The sequence below is a fragment of the Acinonyx jubatus genome, chromosome B3 (genome assembly GCF_027475565.1).
Source record: "Acinonyx jubatus isolate Ajub_Pintada_27869175 chromosome B3, VMU_Ajub_asm_v1.0, whole genome shotgun sequence".
Taxonomy (NCBI): Eukaryota; Metazoa; Chordata; class Mammalia; order Carnivora; family Felidae; genus Acinonyx; species Acinonyx jubatus.
The window spans coordinates 42,092,275-42,113,909 of NC_069386.1; the positions used below are offsets into that span (position 1 = coordinate 42,092,275).

At 34.0% G+C, this 21,635-nt stretch overlaps 1 protein-coding gene across 4 annotated transcripts in view; it reads left to right on the plus strand.

Moving 5' to 3' along the window:
• The window catches only part of VPS13C (vacuolar protein sorting 13 homolog C), a 194,350-nt gene that overhangs the window by 67,611 nt on the left and 105,104 nt on the right, over positions 1-21,635 (plus strand). For all 4 annotated transcript variants that reach the window (XR_008299136.1, XR_008299137.1, XM_027067401.2 and 1 more), the window contains 12 exons: positions 584-698; positions 1,285-1,421; positions 2,359-2,482; positions 4,377-4,494; positions 8,273-8,402; positions 9,493-9,571; positions 10,247-10,386; positions 13,802-13,955; positions 16,016-16,095; positions 17,523-17,582; positions 19,673-19,832; positions 20,573-20,689. Coding sequence is in view for 2 of the 4 variants with exons in the window: in XM_027067401.2 (XP_026923202.2) it covers positions 584-698; positions 1,285-1,421; positions 2,359-2,482; positions 4,377-4,494; positions 8,273-8,402; positions 9,493-9,571; positions 10,247-10,386; positions 13,802-13,955; positions 16,016-16,095; positions 17,523-17,582; positions 19,673-19,832; positions 20,573-20,689 (1,414 nt within the window). In the remaining 2 variants the exon portion in view is untranslated. The remainder of the gene's footprint in view (positions 1-583; positions 699-1,284; positions 1,422-2,358; positions 2,483-4,376; positions 4,495-8,272; positions 8,403-9,492; positions 9,572-10,246; positions 10,387-13,801; positions 13,956-16,015; positions 16,096-17,522; positions 17,583-19,672; positions 19,833-20,572; positions 20,690-21,635) is intronic.

Consider the following 21,635-nt stretch of genomic DNA (forward strand, 5'->3'; position numbering starts at 1 on the left):
GCTGGCTCAAGTTTCTATCTGTGTTTGCATGTTTTATTCAGAGGCTCTTAACTCATCTCAGGCTAGTGATTAGGATCACTACCCATCACTTGTAAGTTGGCCCTATGCTCTTGTTGAGTTCTCTGATTTTTTTTTTTAACTTTCTAGTTTAGAAGTGTATTCACAGTGAGGATGGGAGGCATTATATTGAGACCGCGGACTCATTGTATTCTCTGATTTTTAAAAAATTTAAGTTGTGGTAACATACATATAATTGACCATCTTGGCAATTTTTAAGTGTATAATTTAGTAGTAATGTCCATTGTTACATCAGTATGATACTTTAGAACATACTTAAGGTCATCTTAATGATACGTACACATTTGTTGACTTTCTAGTAAGCTTACTTGTGCTATTCCCTTTTTCAGTTAGTTTTTTTTTTTTTTTCCTTTAAACTCCAGATAGAAATGCAATATGGCAGAGTATCTTTGGAGATATCCTCTAAGTTCAGAGCCACAGTTGTTTTGAATTAAACTGAAATTTTAAAATTTATAATATGGAAAGCACTGTGTATAGCTTGCTTATATTTTAAATTATTTTACAGAAAACCATCAATGCAGTGGTTGAATTCTTTCAGTCAAATAGAGGATTAGATCTTGAGCAAATAACATCAGCTACATTAATGAAGCTGGAAGAAATTAAAGAGAGAACAGCTACAGGTAAAGAATTTATCTACATAAAAACATCAGCTACATTCAAAATGTTATCATAGTTAAAAGTGTAGGCTGTTTTTTCTTTTTGTAAATTCCATGAAGTTGCATCGTGTACCTGAGTTACCCAAAGTCAAATATACCTGCTAGACTGAATGACAAAGAGATGGGGCACAGGTGATTCTGTCATTACCTTTAAGAACCTGTCCCTCACAGTGAAACTGAGAGGGAAAACATCCCTGCACTTTAGTTCTTAAGAAATAGTTCATCATTCTGTGTACTGCGTGTAAAACTGGTTCTAAAGATACATACTTTTGTACAACATGATCTTTAAACTCAAGCCACTACTTTCTCTGGTTGCCTAACTAAAGAAATGATGTATTATTCACTCTGGGTAAAATACTAGCTATGATGGGTTTACTGTATAGTGTGATGGTAAGATTGTTTGCCATCGGCCATATGGAGTTTCACCTTACATACACTAATATGTGAGAACAGGCACTCCTCCATAATACTTTTCAAGTGATGCTTGTTTTATTGTTAATAATATAATTACATATTTCAACTTGAGCATGTAGTCTTTTATTTCTTTTAGGACTTACACATATTATTGAAACTCGAAAAGTCCTTGATTTAAGGATAAATCTGAAGCCTTCTTATCTAATACTTCCACAGACCGGTTTCCATCATGAAAAGTCAGACCTTCTCATTTTAGATTTTGGTACATTTCAGGTAGGTGTATATCCATTTCTTTCTGCCCATTTTTTGCTCAGGTTGGAAGCTAGCTGTCTGATAGTTGGCTGATTTTCCCCTCAGAGTTTACTGAAATTAAACTTAGACTTATTTTTTCTTAGCATTTTGTCAAGCCTAGCTTGGACTGAGTATTTAATATATACTTTATGGCTATTAAATAAAAAGAAAGCCCGTAAAATTTTCTCTAATGGTAGATGATTTGGTCTTGAGGAGTGGATTACTGCTGTATTTTTCTAATTGGACAGAGGTACTCCTAGTATCTAGGCACTACTAGATTTCTACACACAGTGTTGTTTATTTACATATTTGGTAGTAGGAAATTATGCAGGTAAGCCACTATCAGCAATTAAGTAGTGAAAGGGTACTCTTAAGGTTTTGGGTGTTGAACCCATTAGAAATATAAGCGTCTGAGAAAGAGTGAAGATTTCAAAAAAATACAGTCCAGAATTGATCTTTGCTTCCTTTGGGGAGAGGGAAAGGAGGTAGAGATTGGAGCTGAATTCTAATGGCCTAATTATTTCTGGTGATGTAATGTGAAGAAGGAGGAACAAAAACCTGCGATGTGTTGGTGAAGATGTTTGGGTAGGTAGTAGGGTACTGAGCTGTAAGAGGCAGTAACTGCTGAGAGCCAGGAAGAGTTGAATGTCCAGACAGGTTATTTGAGGTACACAGCTGTGTAACTGATCTTCTAATAAATGCAAATATGCTGACCACCTATTATCTAAACATATTAAAGCTGTTTACTGAAGTACTATATTCGTAATAAAATATTTGCAAATAATTGTCAGAAAATTAAGCAAAATGTGAATTATTTAAAGACACTGTTTTCATTTTAGTTATGTTTTAAGAAGACACAACAAAAGTATGTATATACTTTTCTGTTAAGAAAATTGAAGGGTTTTTTTGTCCCTTTTAGCTTAACAGTAAAGATCAAGGTTTGCAGAAGACTAGTAATTCATCTCTGGAAGAAATAATGGATAAAGCATATGACAAATTTGATGTTGAAATAAAAAGTGTGCAGTTACTCTTTGCAAAAGCAGGTAAGCTATTGCTCAATTTTTAGGAAGGATCTTAAAATTATGTTGAGTAGCTTAGGTAAATATATGTCTATGTGTGCATGTATATCAACACTGACAATATTTTTAACACATATCTTCTTGGTCACTTAAGAAAACTAAGTAGGGGCCCATCAGTACAAATCATTGCCACAGGTAGAAATAGAGATAAACTTTTGCCTATTCATTTTCAGGTACTTAGGACCATTTGGATCTAAGTCCAGCCATTGCCTTTTTTTTTTTTTTTTTTTTTTTTTTTTTTTTTTTTTGTGATTTGACGCTGAAACTACCCAGAACACGAGCATAAAAGTTGCCATTGGCTTATGTTTTTCTGTCTTCGTGCTTTTGGGATGTCTCAATGTTGTATCCTTTGGTGCTTTATTTTAAAATATTTTAACTCTATTAGCCTAGTCTTTATTTTAGTAGTATCACATCTTATACTTTTGTAGCTACTGACAAGTATGGGTATAGCTTCAAAACCCTAAAGGTAATTAATTACAAACACCAAAAGCTGTGGTGTTTTCTACTGCTTAGGTAAAGATCGCTGGTTTTCCATACTTCTTTAGTTTCTTGAAGCAGTAAATAATTGCTAAATATCCTTGAATGTATCACTTTGTGGTAGGTCATTGGAAGAAAGAACATAATATCTGTGTGCAGAGTGTATACTCTAGTAGGAATGGAGAGATTTATTAAAACATAAATACACTTAGTTTTTATGTATTATGAGCCTATTAATTCCTTGAAGGGAAGTACTTTTACATAGATCATTAAAACAGCCTTTTCTTTTGTGTGTACTTAATAATAATTGAGTTATAAATGATAAAATACATTCAGTTAAGATAATTGGAAATTCTGTCTTTGGGACCCTTTTATTTGGTGAAAAGTTATAATTATACTTTTTTATCAGAAAATCTTGCTTGATAAAACTCATTCTTGTTTCAGAATTATGTGCTAAACTAGTGTAATTTCTCTAAGGAACTCCAGAAAACTTTTTTCCCTCTGTCATTTTCTATTTTTTTCCCTTTTTCACTGCAACCACCTACCTTGATCACTAATTCTGGAATCAAGGCAAAAAATTCCTAGCTTTTTTCCCTATTGGCTTTAAAATGCAAGACATTTTATAAACATTTTCCAAATAAATATTTAGAATTATTTTTATATCACAGTCTTTGACTTCTTTCCATCTTTATTTTTTGTTTTTGTATCATTACTTATTTTAATCAATTGTCAGCCATTTGATTGCTCTGTTCCCCCATCACATATGCACTAATGCTCATAAACATATTTATATATAAAACTGTTTCTTTCCCACTGATTTTTTCCTTTATGTTTTTATTCCCCACAGTAGACTGTACTTCATCAGTATTTGTGAGTTCCTTTATAGCCTTTAAACAGATAAGCCAGATTGATAGCCTAGAAATGACAGACCTAGGATGAGGGTAAAGGATATCAAATGATGTTAGAGTAGGCAAATGAAAGAACAAATCCTGAAATTCCATGTCATTAATAACCCTCACTTTTAGAGCATGGGTGAATTTTAATTATTTTCTTTAATATTAATTGTATAATCATTTATTATAGCAAAGTATTTTAGTATTCTTACAGCAGTAGTAATTCACTGAGAATTATTTAGTAATTTAAGTGAATACAGATGCCCATTTATTATGAAGTGTTACTTCTAACTACAAAACATTTTAAATTAAGTGGTCACATTATTAGCTGTCAATCTTACTTTAAACATATAGGTTACGTAACTTGTATGCTAAAAGAAGTAAAAATTGGTATTTGTTGAATATGTTTGCTAAATTTCTAATAAATTAGAGTAATTTTCTACAGAACATCTGATTAACAGTTGTTTAATTTAAAAAAATTTTTAAAGAGGAAAACTGGAAAAAGTGTCGATTTCAGCATCCATCAACTATGCATATATTACAACCCATGGATATTCATGTTGAGTTGGCCAAGGCAATGGTAGAAAAAGACGTTAGAATGGCCAGGTAATGTATGAGTTTCCTTTATATTATAAAGTTAACAAGGTGAAATATATCTGTATCAGTTACTGGATTTCAGGAAAGTAAAACTAGATTTCTGGGGGACAGAAAAAAAGATTATAATATAGCACAAACATGCTTTTAAGAAAATATTTATATGGGGTGCCTGGGTGGCTCAGTTGGTTAAGTGGCCGACTTTGATTCAGGTCATTATCTCATGGTTCATGGGTTTGAACCCTGATTCGGGCTCTGTGCTGACAGATCGGACCCTGGAGCCTGTTTTGGATTCTGTGTCTTGCTCTCTCTCTGCCCCTTTCCCACTCACGGTCTGTCTCTCTCTCTCTCAAAAATAAATATTAAAAAAATATATATTTGTTTGCACTCTCTTATTTTAGAAGTGTTTGGACCTTCACATTGTGTAAAAGTTGGTTATCTGTTGTTGAGTGGATCAAACCCATGGTTTAATATCAATAATATAAAGTTTTCAAAAATTAGTGACGTGGATGGAGCAGAGTATAAGTCAGTCAGAGAAAGACAAATACCGTATGATTTCATTCAGATGTGGAATTTAAGAAACAAAACAGATAAACATAGAGATAGGCAAACTAGAAAACTGATTCTTAACTAAAGAGAACAAACTGAGAGATGCCAGAAGGGAGATGGGCAGGAATATGGGTTACATTGGTGATGGGTATTATGTAGGGCACTTGTGGTGAACACTGGGTGTTGTATGTAAGTGATAAATCACTAAATTCTATTCCTGAAACTAATACTACACTGTATGTTAACTAATGGAATTTAAATAAAAACTTGAAAGTAGAAGAAAAAATTAGAGGCTCTTAATGATTATGAAACCATGTAAAATCATGAGAATAATTCAAGGGAGTGAAAGTAGAAACTGAATTTTGAATTTAAGTAGATAATTATGAAATATTTATGCTGCCTTCTTAAAAACAGCCTTATGGAAATATTATTGATATTCAATAAGCTACATCTATTTAAAGTATACAATTTGACATATAGATATACAGATATATAGATATAGGTATATCTATGAAACCATCACCACGTCAAGATAATGAACACATTCATCATCTTCCAGAGTCCTTGTGTACTTTTATACTCTTGACCTTTAAACAACGTGAGGGTTAGGGGCACCAGCCCCCACCCCAACCCTATCCTCCCTCATTTGAAAATCCATGTATAACTTTTGACTCCTGCTAAATTTAACTACTAAAAGCCTCCCTTTAGCCAGAAGCCTTACCAATAATATGAACAGTTGATTAACACATATTTTGCATATGTATTATATACTGTACTCTGTTTTTACCAAAAAGTAAGCTGGAGAAAAGAAAATGTTATGAAGAAAATCATAAGGGAGAGAAAATACAGTTACGGTAATATACTGTAATTTTGAAAAAAAATCTGCATATAAGTGGACCACAGAGTTCAAACCCAAGTTGTTCAAGGGTCAGCTGTCTTACCTCCCTCCCATCCTTACCTGCTAACTCCTCTCCCTTCAATCCTCAGATAACATTGATTTTCTTTCTAACACTATAGATTTGTTAGAATTTTCTGGAATTTTCTACAAATACAGTCATAGAGTTTCAGTTTTTTTTGTGTGTGGCTGGTTTCATTCAGCATAATTAATTTGAGATTTGTTCATGTTGTGTGTATCATTAGTTCGTTGATACTTGTTATCAGGTGGAAGTTAAACCAACCATGCATTACTAGATAAACCTCATTTGGTAGTGATAATGTTATTCTTTTAAAATACTGTTGGATGTGTTTTGCTAAAACATTGTTATGAAGTTATACATCTCTGTTTATGAGGGATGGTTGTGCTTTTATTATTTTGGAATCAAAGTATCAGGGTATTGTTGGCCTTATGAAGTGAGTTTGTTGGAGGAAGTTGTATAGAATTATTTCTTCTTTGTTTTGTAGAATTCACTAGTGAAGCTATCTGGGCCTGCGTTTTCTTGTGGGGGTGAGGGTTTTTAACTACAAATTCAGTTTATCTCATAGATGGAGTGATCTTGGGTAGTTTGTCTTTCAGGGAAGGAATTTGTCCATCTTAGTTTTTGAGTGTATTGTCACAGGATTGTTCATAATATTTTTGTGTTGCCTTTTTAATACATGTAGAATTTGTAGTGATGCTATCTCTCTCCCTCCTGGTGTTAGTGGTTTGTACCTTTTCTCTTTTTTCCTGATTAGTTTATAAGTTTTGTTGATCATCTGAAAGAATCAGCTTTTGGCATCGATTATTTTCTCTATTGTCCTTCTGGTTTTTGTTTTTGTTTTTGTTTGTTTTTTCCCACTGATTTCCATTCTTGTGCTTATTATTGCTTTTTTCCCTTCTGCTTCCTTTGGGTTTCATTTACTTTACTTTCTTCATTCTTTTTTTTGTTAATTTTTTTTAACGTTTATTTATTTTTGAGAGAGGGAGACACAGCGTGTGAGTAGGGGAGGGGCAGAGAGAGAGGGAGACAGAATCTGAAGCAGGTTCCAGCCTCTGAGCTGTCAGCGCAGAGCCCGATGCAGGACTCGAATTCATGAACCGCGAGATCATAACCTGAGCTGAAGTCAATGCTTAACCAACTGAGCCACCCAAGTGCTCCTATTTCTCTCATTCTTTAAGGTGGAAATGGAAAACATTGATTTAAAACCTTTCTTCTTTTCTAATATAGGCATTTAATGTTACAAATTTCTCTTGAAATACTTTTACTGGACCCTTCACATTTCCAAACTCTTAAGTCACTAAGCTGAGGTATTCCTAGGTCTTCGCTCATTTGTTTTTCATCTTTCATCTTTCTTTTGTTGACTGGTTTCCAGTGCCTTTTAAACCATTGCTTCATTTACTTTGTCTAACTTTGTAGTTATTCTAGGTGAGAAGGTAATCCAGTCCCTCTATTTGAGATACTTTTAGTTTTATGTACTGTTTCACAAATGATAAAGAAACATCTTACATATTTATGATGCTTTCAGCTTACAGAGTACTTTTGCCGAAAGTTCAGTATTTTGAGATAGCCACAGCCAGCTGGCTTCTTTTGAACATTAGTGGCTTGTGCATTATATAGAAAATCATTCTTCATGTAGTGGTTAGGCATCTGTCCACTTGAGCTGTTCACAGCTTAGTTAGCAAGTCAAAGATAAACAGTAACCAAAAAGAACTTCCTGAGCCGCAAACAGCTGCCACAAAGCTATTGAGACAAATAAACCTAGGCCTTTATGCTGAGTAAGGAAGCAGTGTGGAAGCAGGTGCTGAAAAGTAGGCAACTAATGAAAGCACAGCAGTGATTCACCAGTGAGTAAAACAGATGTCCTCAGGTGCTTATATTTTAATCAGACATAAAATAAGCAAGTATATATATGATATGTCAGGGCTGACAAGTACTAGAAAAGGAAGTAAAGCAAGGCAGGGCAATAGAGAGTGATGGAATAGATACTCTTAGATTTATGTAATGCAAAATCTGTGACGCCAGGAAGTAGAGTATGTATAGTGGTTTTAAAAATTAGATAGTTGTGTTTGAAAATATGTTCATAAAAATTAGTTACCGTGAAAAGGTTTGGCTGCTTAAGACGGATATATTGAAATTATCTGAAAGCCTGGTTTATACAGAATTTCTCATTCTCTGACAGTGTTGACTAAATGAGGCATTGATTAGATTAAAACATATGCAAAGTCATTTTGACTCCATAGTGTAGTCTCTTCTCCAATCCATTCTCCACTCCATAATAGAAAGAAGCTGGACCTTAAAACCTTACAGTTGAATTGTATTTTTAGATTGAAAGTATCCGGGGGACTTCCTTTGATGCATGTGAGAATTTCTGACCAGAAGATGAAAGATGTACTCTGTTTGATTAACAGTATACCCTTGCCACAGAAATCCTCTGAACAGTCTCCAGAGAGACAGGTAACAGGATATAATAAAAATGGTGAATCTTTACATTTGTGTATATGGTGAGTTTTTCCATCTTTCTTTGTGCTAATTTGTTTTTGAATATTTTTTAGGACTGGTTTCATTTATTTGATACACTCCTAAAGTTTAATGTTGTTGATTCTGTTCAAGAGTGCATATGGCATTGAATAGATAAAAATTGAAGCCTATTTTCACTGCAGTTTAGAGTGGTGATAAAAAGTCTGTGCTGGGCATGGAGCCTGCTTAAGATTGTCTTTCTCTGTCCCTCCCCTGCTCACACACGCTCTCTCAAAAATAAATAAATAAATAAATAAATAAATAAATAAATAAATAAATAAATCGATAGATAAATAAATCTTCTTTAAAATGTTGCAAAATATAATTTGTATATAATTTTATTACCCATTAAACTTAAAAATTCTAGATAACTTTATTTGCAATTGACATTTACAACATAAAATATATGTTAGATTTCCACTTTGAAATGAAATTTTAGCCAACTAATGTTGTTATCATTCTCTAGGAATCTGTAATATAGATGAACAGTTAATATTGTCATAGCATATAAATGACACACTGTGATAGACTTATCTACTAGAGTAGTAAATAGTCTGCCCTTGTAAATACAGGTGGTAGTCTTAATAATTAGTAAACACTAGCTAGTTGATTGCATAATGTGCTTTGTTGGAAGATTTGTTGATTGCCTTAGTTGATTGCATAATGTGCTTTGTTGGAAGATTTGTGTCTTATGTGTGTATGTGTCTGTCCGTCTCTCTCTCTCTACTCTATAATTTTTCAGTATTTTTCTCATTTATGTACATTTGATCCTGTTAAATCAGTATGTTAAACTTTTTTGGGGTACCTGGGTGACTTAGTCAGTTAAGCATCTGACTTTGGCTCAGGTCATAATCCCACTGTTGAGTTTGAGCCCCACATTGGACTCACTGCTGTCAGCGCAGAGCCTGCTTCAGTTTTTCTCTCCCCCTCTCTGTCTGCCCCTCCCCTGCTTGTGCTTGCTCTCTCTCTGTCTCTCAAAAATAAACAAATATTGAAAAAAATTAAAAAAACGTTTTGTATTTGACAGGTATCCTCAATTCCTGTTATTTCAGATAGGACAAAAGACCTACTTAGCACTTCACTGTTGCTAGATGGAGTAGAATCAGGTAAGGAAAGTGAATGTTCTTTATTAAACCAAGCCTATACATTTGTATACAGAGATAAAATTTTCAGAAAATAAAGGAATTTAGAAAGTGTTACAACAATCACTGGTTTTAGTTCTAGCTGTGCTACTAACCAACAGTGTCATTTTGAGTCACCTTTTTTTAAGCCCAAGTTTCTTCATTTGAATTATAGGATTTTTGTGATAGACAGTGCTTAAGATTCTGTATAAGATTTTTTTTTTTTTGGCCCCAATTTCTACCTGATCTTTTTTCCTAGTTCTAGCCTAACTGATCTTGTTTAACTTTGAAGTAGAGTATAAGCTTCATGAGGACAAGGATCATGTCTGCCCTCTTTACCTTGGTGCCCTTGGTGGCTGATACAGACTGATATATGATGGGTGATGCCCAGTAATTATTTATTGAATATTGAATGAGTGAACTAAAGTGAAAAACAGCTTTTGAAGAAAAAAATAGTAGGGTGGTTTGGTCTTTATGTATGATTATCATATATGAGGTTGAGTCACTTTGTGGGACTTAGAAATAAGATTGGACATATATTCTGATTCTGAATATGAAGATTATATCTCGTAAATGAGTTTCACCTTTGAGAGATTTAAGTTTGAGTGTTTTATGCAGTTCTCTGGACATTCTCTCAAGTCAAATGAATGTCTTCTTTAGAGTCTGATGATGAATATTTTGATGCTGAAGATGGAGAGACACAGACTGGTAAAAGTTTGAGAGGTTCAGAACTAAAAAAAGCTGCAGAAGCCCCAAATGAGGAACTCATTAATCTTTTACTGAAGTTTGAAATTAAAGAGGTATGTATATTTGTTTCATCCGTTTATAAATATATTGCTATTATCACTATTCTTAAAGTATTTCATGCTAGATCTGAACATAAAATATATTAAAATTTTGGTACTCTGTCTTCCCTGCTTCCCAACACACACGCACAGACACACACACGCACGTGCATGGTTCCAGGAAAATGAAATGTTATTTTGTAAATAGTGATATGAGAATGATCTATACCATATTTAATCTAGTCTGGAAAAGCTCAAAGATTCCTAAGTGGGATTTTCTTTTCCATAGAAAATTTCTATGACATGTTTACATTAATTTTTTTTACTTTTAAGCTAAATAATATTGCTCATTGTGATGTTTATAATTTGAAAAAGTATAAACAACCTAGATTTTTAGCATGTCTTTACAGCCACTAAAGTCATGTAATAAAACATTGACATGGAAAGATGTTCACAAAACATCATTATTTTGGAACAAAAATAGATTAAAATACTGAGGACATTATGATTCTATTTAGAAATTATACATACACATACATTTTTTTCTTTGATCATACTTGATAGTGTTCATCTCTGTGTGGAGGAATTATAATTTCTTATTTTTGCCTGTTTGCTTTTCCCTATATTCTAAATATACTTAATAGTAAATATGCATTTCTTTAATAATAAAACACAGAGCTATAAAAAGATGTTTCTTATTGACTGCTTTTTATCCCAATGTGAGGTGATGTCCTAAAATATAAAGTCAGAAATACCAGATTTTAATTGTGTATATAAATCCCTCTAAGTATTACTGGTATTTGTTTAAAAGAAATATATGTCATTTATCTCTAGCCTTCTTTTCATATACCCATTTAGCCTTTTTTTCATATACCCATCTAAAATACCAAAAATCCCTGACTCTAACTTGAGAATACATTCAAATGATTGGTCTTCTCTTCTATTGCTACTGCACTGTCCAAGTCACCATATTCCCTGGACTAGTATAGTAGCCTCATAATTCTTTCTCTGCTTCTGTAAGGTACTCTGTTCTCCACACGATAACCAGAGTGATCCTTTTATTTTTTAATTTTTATTCATTTTTATTTTAGAGAGAGAGTGCAGGCAGGGAAGACGGGCAGAAGGAGAGAGAGTGAGAGAGAGAGAGAGAGAGAGCGCAAATCTCAAGCAGTCTCCAAGTGCGGAGGCAGATGCGGAGCTTGTTTCCATGTCCCTGAGATCATGACCTTAGCCGAAATCAAGAGTCATAAGCTCAACCCACTGAGCCATCCAGAGTGCCCCCAGAGTGATCCTTTTAAAGTGAAAGATCAGGGATGCCTGGGTGGCTCAGTCAGTTAAGCAACCAACTTTGGCTCACGACTCATGGGTTTGAGCCCGCCTTGGGGCTCTATCTCCCTCTCTCTCTGCCCCTCCCCTGCTCATTCTCTCTTTCTCAAAAATAAATAAACATTAAAAAAAGTGAAAGATGATGTCATGTCTTTGCTCACAACTGTCCCCTGGCTTCTCTATTGATTAAAGGGCTAAGTCATTCCCATGGCCTACAACACCTTGTATAGGTCACCCCATGTGACTTTAGATTCATTTTCAGTTCTCTTCTGCCTTGCTTACTCTGCTCCAGCCATATTTCATTCATCCCTTCAATAAATATTCATCAAGTGCCATCATGAAGTGCATTGTTTAACATACTGCAGTTACAGCAGCGAATGCAAAGTTCTTGCCTTATGGAACTTACACTTGGCTTTTGTTCTTCCTTATGTATACCAGAGCACATTCTTTGTGCTTGCTGGGGTTTCTTTCTGCCTGGAACACTGTTTTTCTGTATGACTTGATTCTTTATTTCCATTAGCTATTTGCTCAAGTGCTATCTTATTGGGAAGGTCTGATCACCCAATACGAGATAGCAGCCCTGACTTTTCCCCACTCTTCCTAGGATATAAGCTCCATCGGGACAAGAACCTTGTGTGTTTGGTCACTTCAATGTCCCTAGTTGCTGTTATGGTCTCATACATGGTAGATGATGTGCAATAAGTATTTTGTTGAATATTGAATGAATGAACTGAAATTATCAACAATCAGCATCATCTAAGAAAAAATAGTGCTGTTAGAAATATTTTTCTCAATTTGATGTTTTTGTCATTCTGAAGTTTTAAATGTTGCTGTACTGAAGTATATTAAATTTTTTCTTTATATCTTAGTATTAGTGTATCTTTAGAAAATTCTCTTCTATTAACAAAAATATTTACCCACAATTTAATATGTTATTTTACGTTTTTATTGCTTTCATTAAATGATTGATTTATTTGAAATTTACTTTTGTGTAACAACTCTGCACTGAGTATCTTACTATTGTCTCTTATTGTTTCTACTCTTTAGTTGACACCCCTATTTTTTCTTAAATGTGTAATGATACCACTGCCAATAATATTAATTTTTGCTTTTATTCATCATTTATGTTGTTCTGTTATTATTGCTGCCTAACAGGTTATCCTAAAACATAGTACTTCAAGACAACTGTTTAATTTTGCTCAGAGTATTATGGGTTAGGAATTGTGGAAGGGCCCAGATTGGTAATTTTTGTGTATAGTTTTTCATGTGGTGCAGTCATATTTGTTGGAGCTACAGTGACCTGAAGTCTCAGAGGGTCTCAGAAGTGCCTCACTCATGAGGCTGGCTCTTGCCACTGGCTGGTGGCTGGGAGCTCAGGTGGGACTGTTTAACTGAAATACCAACTCATAGCCTCCTGAGCATGGCAGTTTCAGGGTAGTTGAACTTTTTACATGCCAATTAGCTTCCCCTCAGTGTGCATTCCCAGGTGAAACATTTATGGGCATTTTTTTTTTTTTTTTTTTTTTTATCATTGGCAGTCATTAAAGTGTGGCTTCTATAGTCTGTTGATTGAAATTCAAAGAGAGTGGACAAAGCTCTCCATCTTGGGATGGAGTACCAAAGTACTGTTATGTTTTAAAAATTGTCACATATGTGTTTTGGTTTTGATTGGCTAAATATACTGGCTGTTATATCCAGAATAAATTTAAACAGTACTGTAGTAGTAAATAGCTAGACTGTCCTACTTTTTACTTTAATGGAAATGCCTTTTTTTTTTAAAATCAACAAACATGATTTTTGTTTTGAGATAGAGGTTTAAGAAAATCATATTAAGTAAGAATGCATGTATTCCTGTTTAAAAAAAGGAAATTTAAAAAGTAAATCAATAATTGATGTAAAATTTTATCATGATTTTTATATAGATGTAGTTTTATTCTGAATAATAGAATTTAAGGTATAATTTCCAATCATAGTAAACAATTTTATGGTATTAGAGAAGTATGAGCTATTGTTCTCATGATAAAATGTATGAAGAAAAATTTTGTTTTTTAAACATGATTCAGAATATTTATCATGCTTTTAATGGGTGTCCTGATTCTTTTAGGTTGTTTTGGAATTTACTAAACAACAGAAAGAAGAAGATACAATTCTAGTATTTAATGTTACTCATTTGGGAACAGAGGCTACATTGAGAACTTTTGATGTAACTGTGGTATCTTATTTAAAGAAAATCAGCTTGGATTACCATGAAATTCAAGGTAACAGCCACACAAATAGAAATAATGGTTAATAGTAAATATAGTCTCACTTTGAGTATTTGAGACACTTTTGTGTATATAATAATATTTTTAAATAAATAATAGTGGGGTGCCTGGGTGGCGCAGTCGGTTAAGCGTCCGACTTCAGCCAGGTCACGATCTCGTGGTCCGTGAGTTCGAGCCCCGCGTTGGGCTCTGGGCTGATGGCTCAGAGCCTGGAGCCTGTTTCCGATTCTGTCTCCCTCTCTCTCTGCCCGTCCTCCGTTCATGCTCTGTCTCTCTCTGTCCCAAAAATAAATAAACGTTGAAAAAAAAAATAATAGCTAGCACTGTTCTAAGGATTTTACAAATAATAACTCATTTAATCCTCATAACAATGTTATCTCCAATTTACATAAAAGGAAACTAAGCTGTAAATCAGTTATATAATTTAACCAAGGTCACACTGCTGGTTAGTCTCTGAACCATGTTTAAACCCTGGAAGTCTGGCCCTAGGGTCTGTATTCTTAACTACTGTGATCAGAGAGTCCACATAAATCTCCATTGTATAGGGAATATTCTTCCCATTTTACAAAGGAAGTTTAAATAAAGGGATTAAGGGGCTTATTCAAGACCATGCATCTTATGAATGGCAAAACCTAGAATTTATCTCTGATCTTATAACTTTAAGTTTTTGTTCTTTGTATTGAATAGTGTTTACATATCAGAAGCTCAGTAGGTTACAAGAATTAGAATGGGGCATAAAATTCATTCTTTTAGAAGCTCTTATCGTTTGTTTACTCCAGTGTACAGTTTATGTGCTCATTAATATTTGAGGAATGATTCGGTGAATCTACATTTTATATTTGACTAGTATTTTAGCCAAATATAAAGTCCTATTTTTGTTATTTTTTAGTAGTTGAAATTAAAACACATCTCAGTTTAGAGGAAAAATGTTTTATATGTTAGTAATGTTCTGTAAACATGGTGTTAAGGTGGAGTTTACTTTCTTGAGGGGGAGAATGTAAAAAATTTGCTAGGCTATTTTTTCCTTTAGGGAAGGTTATGACCTTTAAGGTGAAGGGAAAATTCTAAGATAATTCAGAAGGAGCAGGACTTACAGAACTGAAAATAATAAAAGACGGATAAAATGGTGCATAAGTCACTTCTCCTTCCACAGCTTTTTGACACACTTCCTTTGGTATATCTACCTCAGGACATAAAGGACATCTGGTAGTGTATCTGTAGTTTTTTAATTAAAAGAAATTTGGCAATTCCCCTCCCTTACAATGTACTTTAATTTTCTATGTAAAATAAGCCTTCTCTCTTACCATAAACAGAGAAAAATTATGTTTCTTTAATATGAATGAAATATTTGCTCTTTGAATTTTATAGCTCAATAGGATATTACATATTTTTATAGTTCATTCTTACAATATAGTTGAGAAAGCTAAAGTTAAATAGCTTTTGGTAAGAGTAGAGATGAACTAGAATTCATTTCTTAATTTGTAAGCATTCTACTGCCATACAAATGCACATATATCCTTAAAAATATCTAGAGAAGTATTGATTATTTTTGAATATAGATGTAAAATCAAATAAAAATAAATATGCATGTTTTTAAGTAAGTTGGATGCTAAAGGTAAGAGAAGTATTTGGATTGGTCTATTTATACACCAGTGATATTAATATTAAATAACCATGAAAATATGTGCAGGTAGGCTTTTAAAGCTTAAGTAATATATTTTTTTAAGAAAATGATCTAGAAAATTCCAATCTTAGGGGTGCCTGGCTGGCTCACTTGGTTAAGTGTCTGACTTTTGATTTGGGCTTAGGTCATGATTTAACGGTTTGTGAGCTTGAGCTCCAAGTTGGGCTCTGTGCTGACAGCACGGTACCTATTAGGGATTCTCTCTCTCCCTCTTTCTGCGCCTCCCCCACTTGCGCTCATGTGGGGGAGTGCACTAAATAAATGAATAAATGAATACATAAATAAGTAAGTAAATAAATAAATAAATAAAATTCCAGTCTTAAAAAGAACAGTTTATTTGAAACACTTTTCTTCTTTTTCTTTAATCTAGGATGCAAAAAGAAGCCCCTTCACTTGATTAGCTCTTCTGATAAACCTGGATTAGATCTCTTAAAAGTAGAATATATTAAGGTAAGGGCCATAGAATGTTTACATAATTATTGTATACTCTAAATTGTCCTCTGGAAGGAAAAAGATGACAGCAGATTACTAAATTCTCTAGATGTGTGTCATAGATTTTAATCATAAGAATATCCATTTTTTCTCTTTTCATTTATACACTTTCTCTTTTACTTAAGTAGAAGAATAGGACGTAAAAAGACACCAAACTCGGGGTGCCTGGGTGGCTCAGTCAGTTAAGCGTCCGACTTCAGCTCAGGTCATGATCTCACAGTTTGTGGGTTTGAGCCCTGCCTTGGGCTCTGTGCTGACAGCTCGGAGCCTGGAGCCTGCTTCTGATTCTGTGTCTCCCTCTCTCTCTGCCCCTTCCCCTGCCCATGCTCTGTCTCTCTCTCTGCAAAAATTAATAAACTTAAGAAAAAATTTTTTTTAAAAAAAAGAAAAAGACACCAAACTCCCTATCCCCAAAGATGGAAGCTTGGGATGAAGTAGCATGAATGTGTACCTCTTGGGGCACATTTACCTACTTAAGTTCATTGTAAATGTAGGTGACATTTGGCTGAGTATCCTATATCACAAGGGATAGAGTCAAATTTGACTGGGTTCAGAAGAAAACTACCAGGATTGGGAAGGGACTCAAAAAGATATCGTATGAGAAATGCTGAAGGAAGTAAGAGTATTTAGCTTTATTCAAGATTAGTTGATTTGTTTAATCATTTAACAAGCATTTATTGAATGCCTTTGTCAGATTCTGTTAGGCACTTGGGATACAGAGACGAAAAACATGCCGTTTTCAAGGAACTTATGGACTAGTAGGCAGACAGACAAGTTAGATAACAATTAAAATATAATGTGATTGATTCTCTCTTAAAGAACATAAGACTTTGTGGCATCAGGGAGGCAGAGAAGCTAGCCTAGGCAGAAGTCTTCTCACAAGATGTAAAAATGAATTTCCTATGGATGTGCCCAAGAGACAGAACTTGAACCAATAGATAATTGTGTTGGGAGGTAGAATTTTGACTCAGTACCAAGGCCTAATTAAATCACAAGTTCTCTGAAGATTAAATTTGTAAGAAAATGAGGTTTCTTTCAATGGAGATAACCTAAAATAGTCTTCCAAAGATATAAAGGGATATATTAAGTGATGGATGGACTAGATGACCTTTAAACCTTACAACTTTCAGAGTTTATAATTCTGGTCTCTAGTTGTAGTTTCCTAGAAGTACACGTTGCCATGTTTTTCATATTTGAAGAGGAGAACAAAATTGCATGATTATAATAAATAACTTGGATGTCACTTTAAAACAATGACAGTAAAATTAAATATATACAAAATTATAGTTCTGAATAAATGTAAAAAATAAACTAGAGATCATAAATAAGTTATTTATTTACTTTGGTCTTAAATCTTTTTTCAGAGCTTCTATTCTTTTTTTTAGGCTGATAAGAATGGACCTAGTTTTCAAACTACTTTTGAAAAAACTGAACAAACCCTTAAGGTAAGAAATTTTATTAAAAGAGTATATCTTATTTGAAAACAACTTATTGTGGAAGGCTTCAGTATCCTTTGAGGAATAATGACTGGGTGGGTAATTTGATGAAATAATCAAGAGTCAGTAAAAGTTATAAATCTCCTAGATACCTACCATGTTCTATGTTTGTCATTGATTATAATAGAGCTGGTGTTTTGACTTCCTGTAGCACATCCTAATTATTTCTAAAAACAGGGAATGCGATAGACAATGGAACTTTGATTTATAAAGAACCAACAAGGTTTTCAACAAATTAAACTAGATACTGTTGTTTAATGCAGACCTGAGAAAGTATGGGAAATACAAGAAGATGTTGAGTACATCTGAAGCCATACTAAGGTAGTCACATGGAGGAAGAGGAGACAATGTAGTTGTGGATTATTTAAAAAAAAATTTTTAATGTTTATTTATTTTTGAGATAGAGAGAGACACAGCATGAGCAGGGAAGGGGCAGAGAGAGAGGGAGACACAGAATCTGAAGCAGGCTCCAGACTCTGTGAGCTGTCAGCACAGAGCCCGACGCGGGGCTCGAACTCACGAACTGTGAGATCATGACCTGAGCTGAAATCGGATGCTCAATCGACTGAGCCACCCAGGCGCCCCAATTGTGGATTATTTTAAAAAGAAAATCAGAGATAGGAATTTGAAGTTACACTTTTGAGAGATGGGAGAATTTGTGGAATATTGTGAACCTTCCTTTTTAAAAATTACTTATTTATTTATTTATTTTTAATTTAAATTCAAGTTAATGTACAGTGTTGTCATGGCTTTAGGACTAGAACCCTAGTAATTCATCTCTTGCATATGACACCCAGTCCTCATCCCAAAAAGTGCCTTTCTTGATGCCCATCACCCATTTAACCTATCCCCTACCTGCTTCCCCTCAACAATCCTCAGTTCATTCTCTGTATTTAAGAGTCTCTGTGGTTTACCTCCCTCTGTGTTTTTATCTTACTTTTCCTACCCTTCCCCTTTGTTCATCTGTTGTCTTTATCAAATAACACATGAGTAAAATCATATATCTTTCTCTGACTTATTTTGCTTAGTATAATACCCTCTGTTTATATCCATGTTGTTGCACATGGCAAGATTTCATTCTTTTTTCATCACTGAGTAGTATTCCATTGTGTATGTATACCACATCTTCTTTATCCATTCATCAGTTGATGGACATTGGGTTCTTTCCAGAATTTGACAGTTGTTGATAGTGCTGCCGTAAACATTGGGGTGCATGTGCCCCTTCGAATCAGCATTTTTGTGCCCTCTTGAACCTTCCTTTTTATAATTTTTATATCCACTTAGTGCTTTGAGGCAATAAAAGGAAATTCTTTTATATAAGCAAAGATTTTTAAAGAATTTTTAGTTTGCTGTTAGAAAACCACGTTATTACTGAAGCAATTTTTGTTGGTATCTTAGCTTTCTGGAGTCATTGTTTTAAAAAATGTAACACTTTTTTTCCTAAAAGTTTTATGTACATTCATATATACACACACATACACATTTATACACATACACATATACACACACACATTTATACACATTCATATATATATATATTTAAATGATAGGACCATTGTGGTTTTGGAAGATAATTTAGTAACTGAGAACTTACTTAATAATTGTACTTTTAAATCTCTGAATTTCACATTTGAAATCATTTCTCGACATAGTATTAACACATGGTGATTTTGGAGTTTCATGATCTAACTTTCAAGTTTTATATAATCAAAATAAAAAGTCCATTGAAGATCCAAAAGTCCTATACGTGATGAATATCGAGATGGCCATGACAAGCAGATTATAAGTTTCTTGTTAATTATATTTGGGAAACAGAATAATTACGTTACTCATGGGAATTCACAATGTGTGTGAGTGTAATTTACTGTCCATATATTTCCTCTTTAAGGAGTCTGAGTCGTGAATCTTTATCTCCTCTCTGTTCCTTCTAAGCTATGGAAGCAGTGATGTAAATCTAGCTAGAAGCCTTTCAGTTCCATCATGGAAATTATGGTTATAATTGGCCTGGAAAACTAACTTTCTTTTTGAAAAATTTCTAGGTGGCTTTTTCATCTTTAAATCTGTTGCTGCAAACACAAGCTCTTCTGTCTTCTATTAATTACCTGACAACCATTATCCCATCAGATGACCAAAGAAGTGATACCAAAGAAGTACAAATTTCAGCTGAAAAGCAACAAAAAAATTCAGGTGTGCAGAAAGGTATGAAAAACACTTGTTGTTAACAAGCATATTAGAATTCTAGAGGTAAATGGGAATCGTAGAGATCATCAAGTTCGGTCATTTGCGTGCCATTTTCCCCACTTCTGTGCTTTTCTTCAAACAAAATCATATGTGAGTAACTGCTGTGTAAGGCAAATGTAACTAATACTGGTGCTTTAAAAAAATACCTGTTTTTCTTCTTATTTTGGTGGTAGTGGGGAATGCTGTAGGTAGATAATAGGGAAGAAGACCTGTATTTACACTGAACTTTTCCTCCCTTCTCAGTGGCTCCTGAATGAGCTCCACAAAGGGTTAGTCTTCCCTTCCCATTGTACAAATAAGGTAGTAAGACCCAGAGACTTGGGGGTAACAGTACAGGGGTAGCATGTAGTTGGTTAAGAGCCCAGATTTTAAATCAGAAACAACTCAGTTCAAAATCCTGCCTCTGCTACTTAAATTATATGACCATAGGCACATTATTTAATTTCTCTGAGTTTCAGTGTCCTTATTTATTTTATGTTTTTTTTCTTGCTTGTGCATTATGAAAGTAACATCTCAGTATGAGAAATACAAACTGTACAGAAGATGTAAAGCAAAAAGAGTATTTGAAATCTTTAAGAGCTTGAGAATTTTATAATTTTTTAAAACAGAAATATGGTTCACTTAATACAATCAAGAAACCTTAATAGAGTTTGAATTACTCGAATCCCATGTGATAGAATGCTTTGTTTTATTTTTAGTGATTGTATCCTCTAAAGACAGGGACATTATTGACTTCAGACTATTTGCCCAGTTGAATGCTTTCTGTGTCATTGTTTGTGATGAGAAGAACAATATTGCTGAAATCAAGATTCAAGGTAAAAGTTCACATACTATTAAGAATTTTTTAAAAGAGAAGCTTTTTTTTAATGGTAAAGAGTATACAAATGGAGGGCTCTGAGCTGTGAAAATGGGATAATTTTTTTATGACATAATTGAATTGTATATTTTCTTAGCTCTTTGGGATGTAGATCTTGGTTAGAATCTGACCATCAAATTGAACGACAATACTGGTGTTTTGAATCTCTCGGAGTTGTCTCAGAGGTGAAAAGGGATCCTAATGTCCATGTAGAGATGCTATCAATGGGCTGGGATGTGGGTCCGATTTTCAGGTCAAGGTCTATGAATATGCTTTATCTTGGTACAAATGCAAAAGAACCTTATGATGAAGAGAAAGCCTATCTATGAGCCCATTATGTTCTTTTAGGCAAAAGCTGCTGAAACTGATAGGACTCTGTTTTTACCAGCTCACTATGATCTGATAATGGTAAAGAATGTTTAATGAAATTCTTGAATAACTTAAAAATGAAAAAAATTAGTTTTTTTCTTTGGCCTTTCCAAGCTGACAATTACCTTTAGTCTACATTTGATTCATGAAACTTATAGCTTCCATATGAATGACTGGATATAAGATCTAAAAGATTTCCTAAAATCCCAAGATAATCTGTTTGCTCTAGGTGTAGTTTTTTTCAGAAGGTTGAAACTTCAGATAATTGATTTATAATGAATGTATTGGTTTCATTGTTTATAACACTGAAAATGTATAACATTGCAACTAACTAATTTATCAGTTGGGAGTTCAAGCATAGTTAATTAAAAAAAAAAAAATCACCCCAGGGGCACCTGGGTGTCTCAGTCGGTTAAGCGACCGACTTCGGCTCAGGTCATGATCTCACAGTTCGTGAGTTTGAGCTCCGCGTCAGGCTCTGTGCTGACAGCTTAGAGCCTGGAGCCTGCTTCAGATTCTGTGTCTCCCCCACCTCT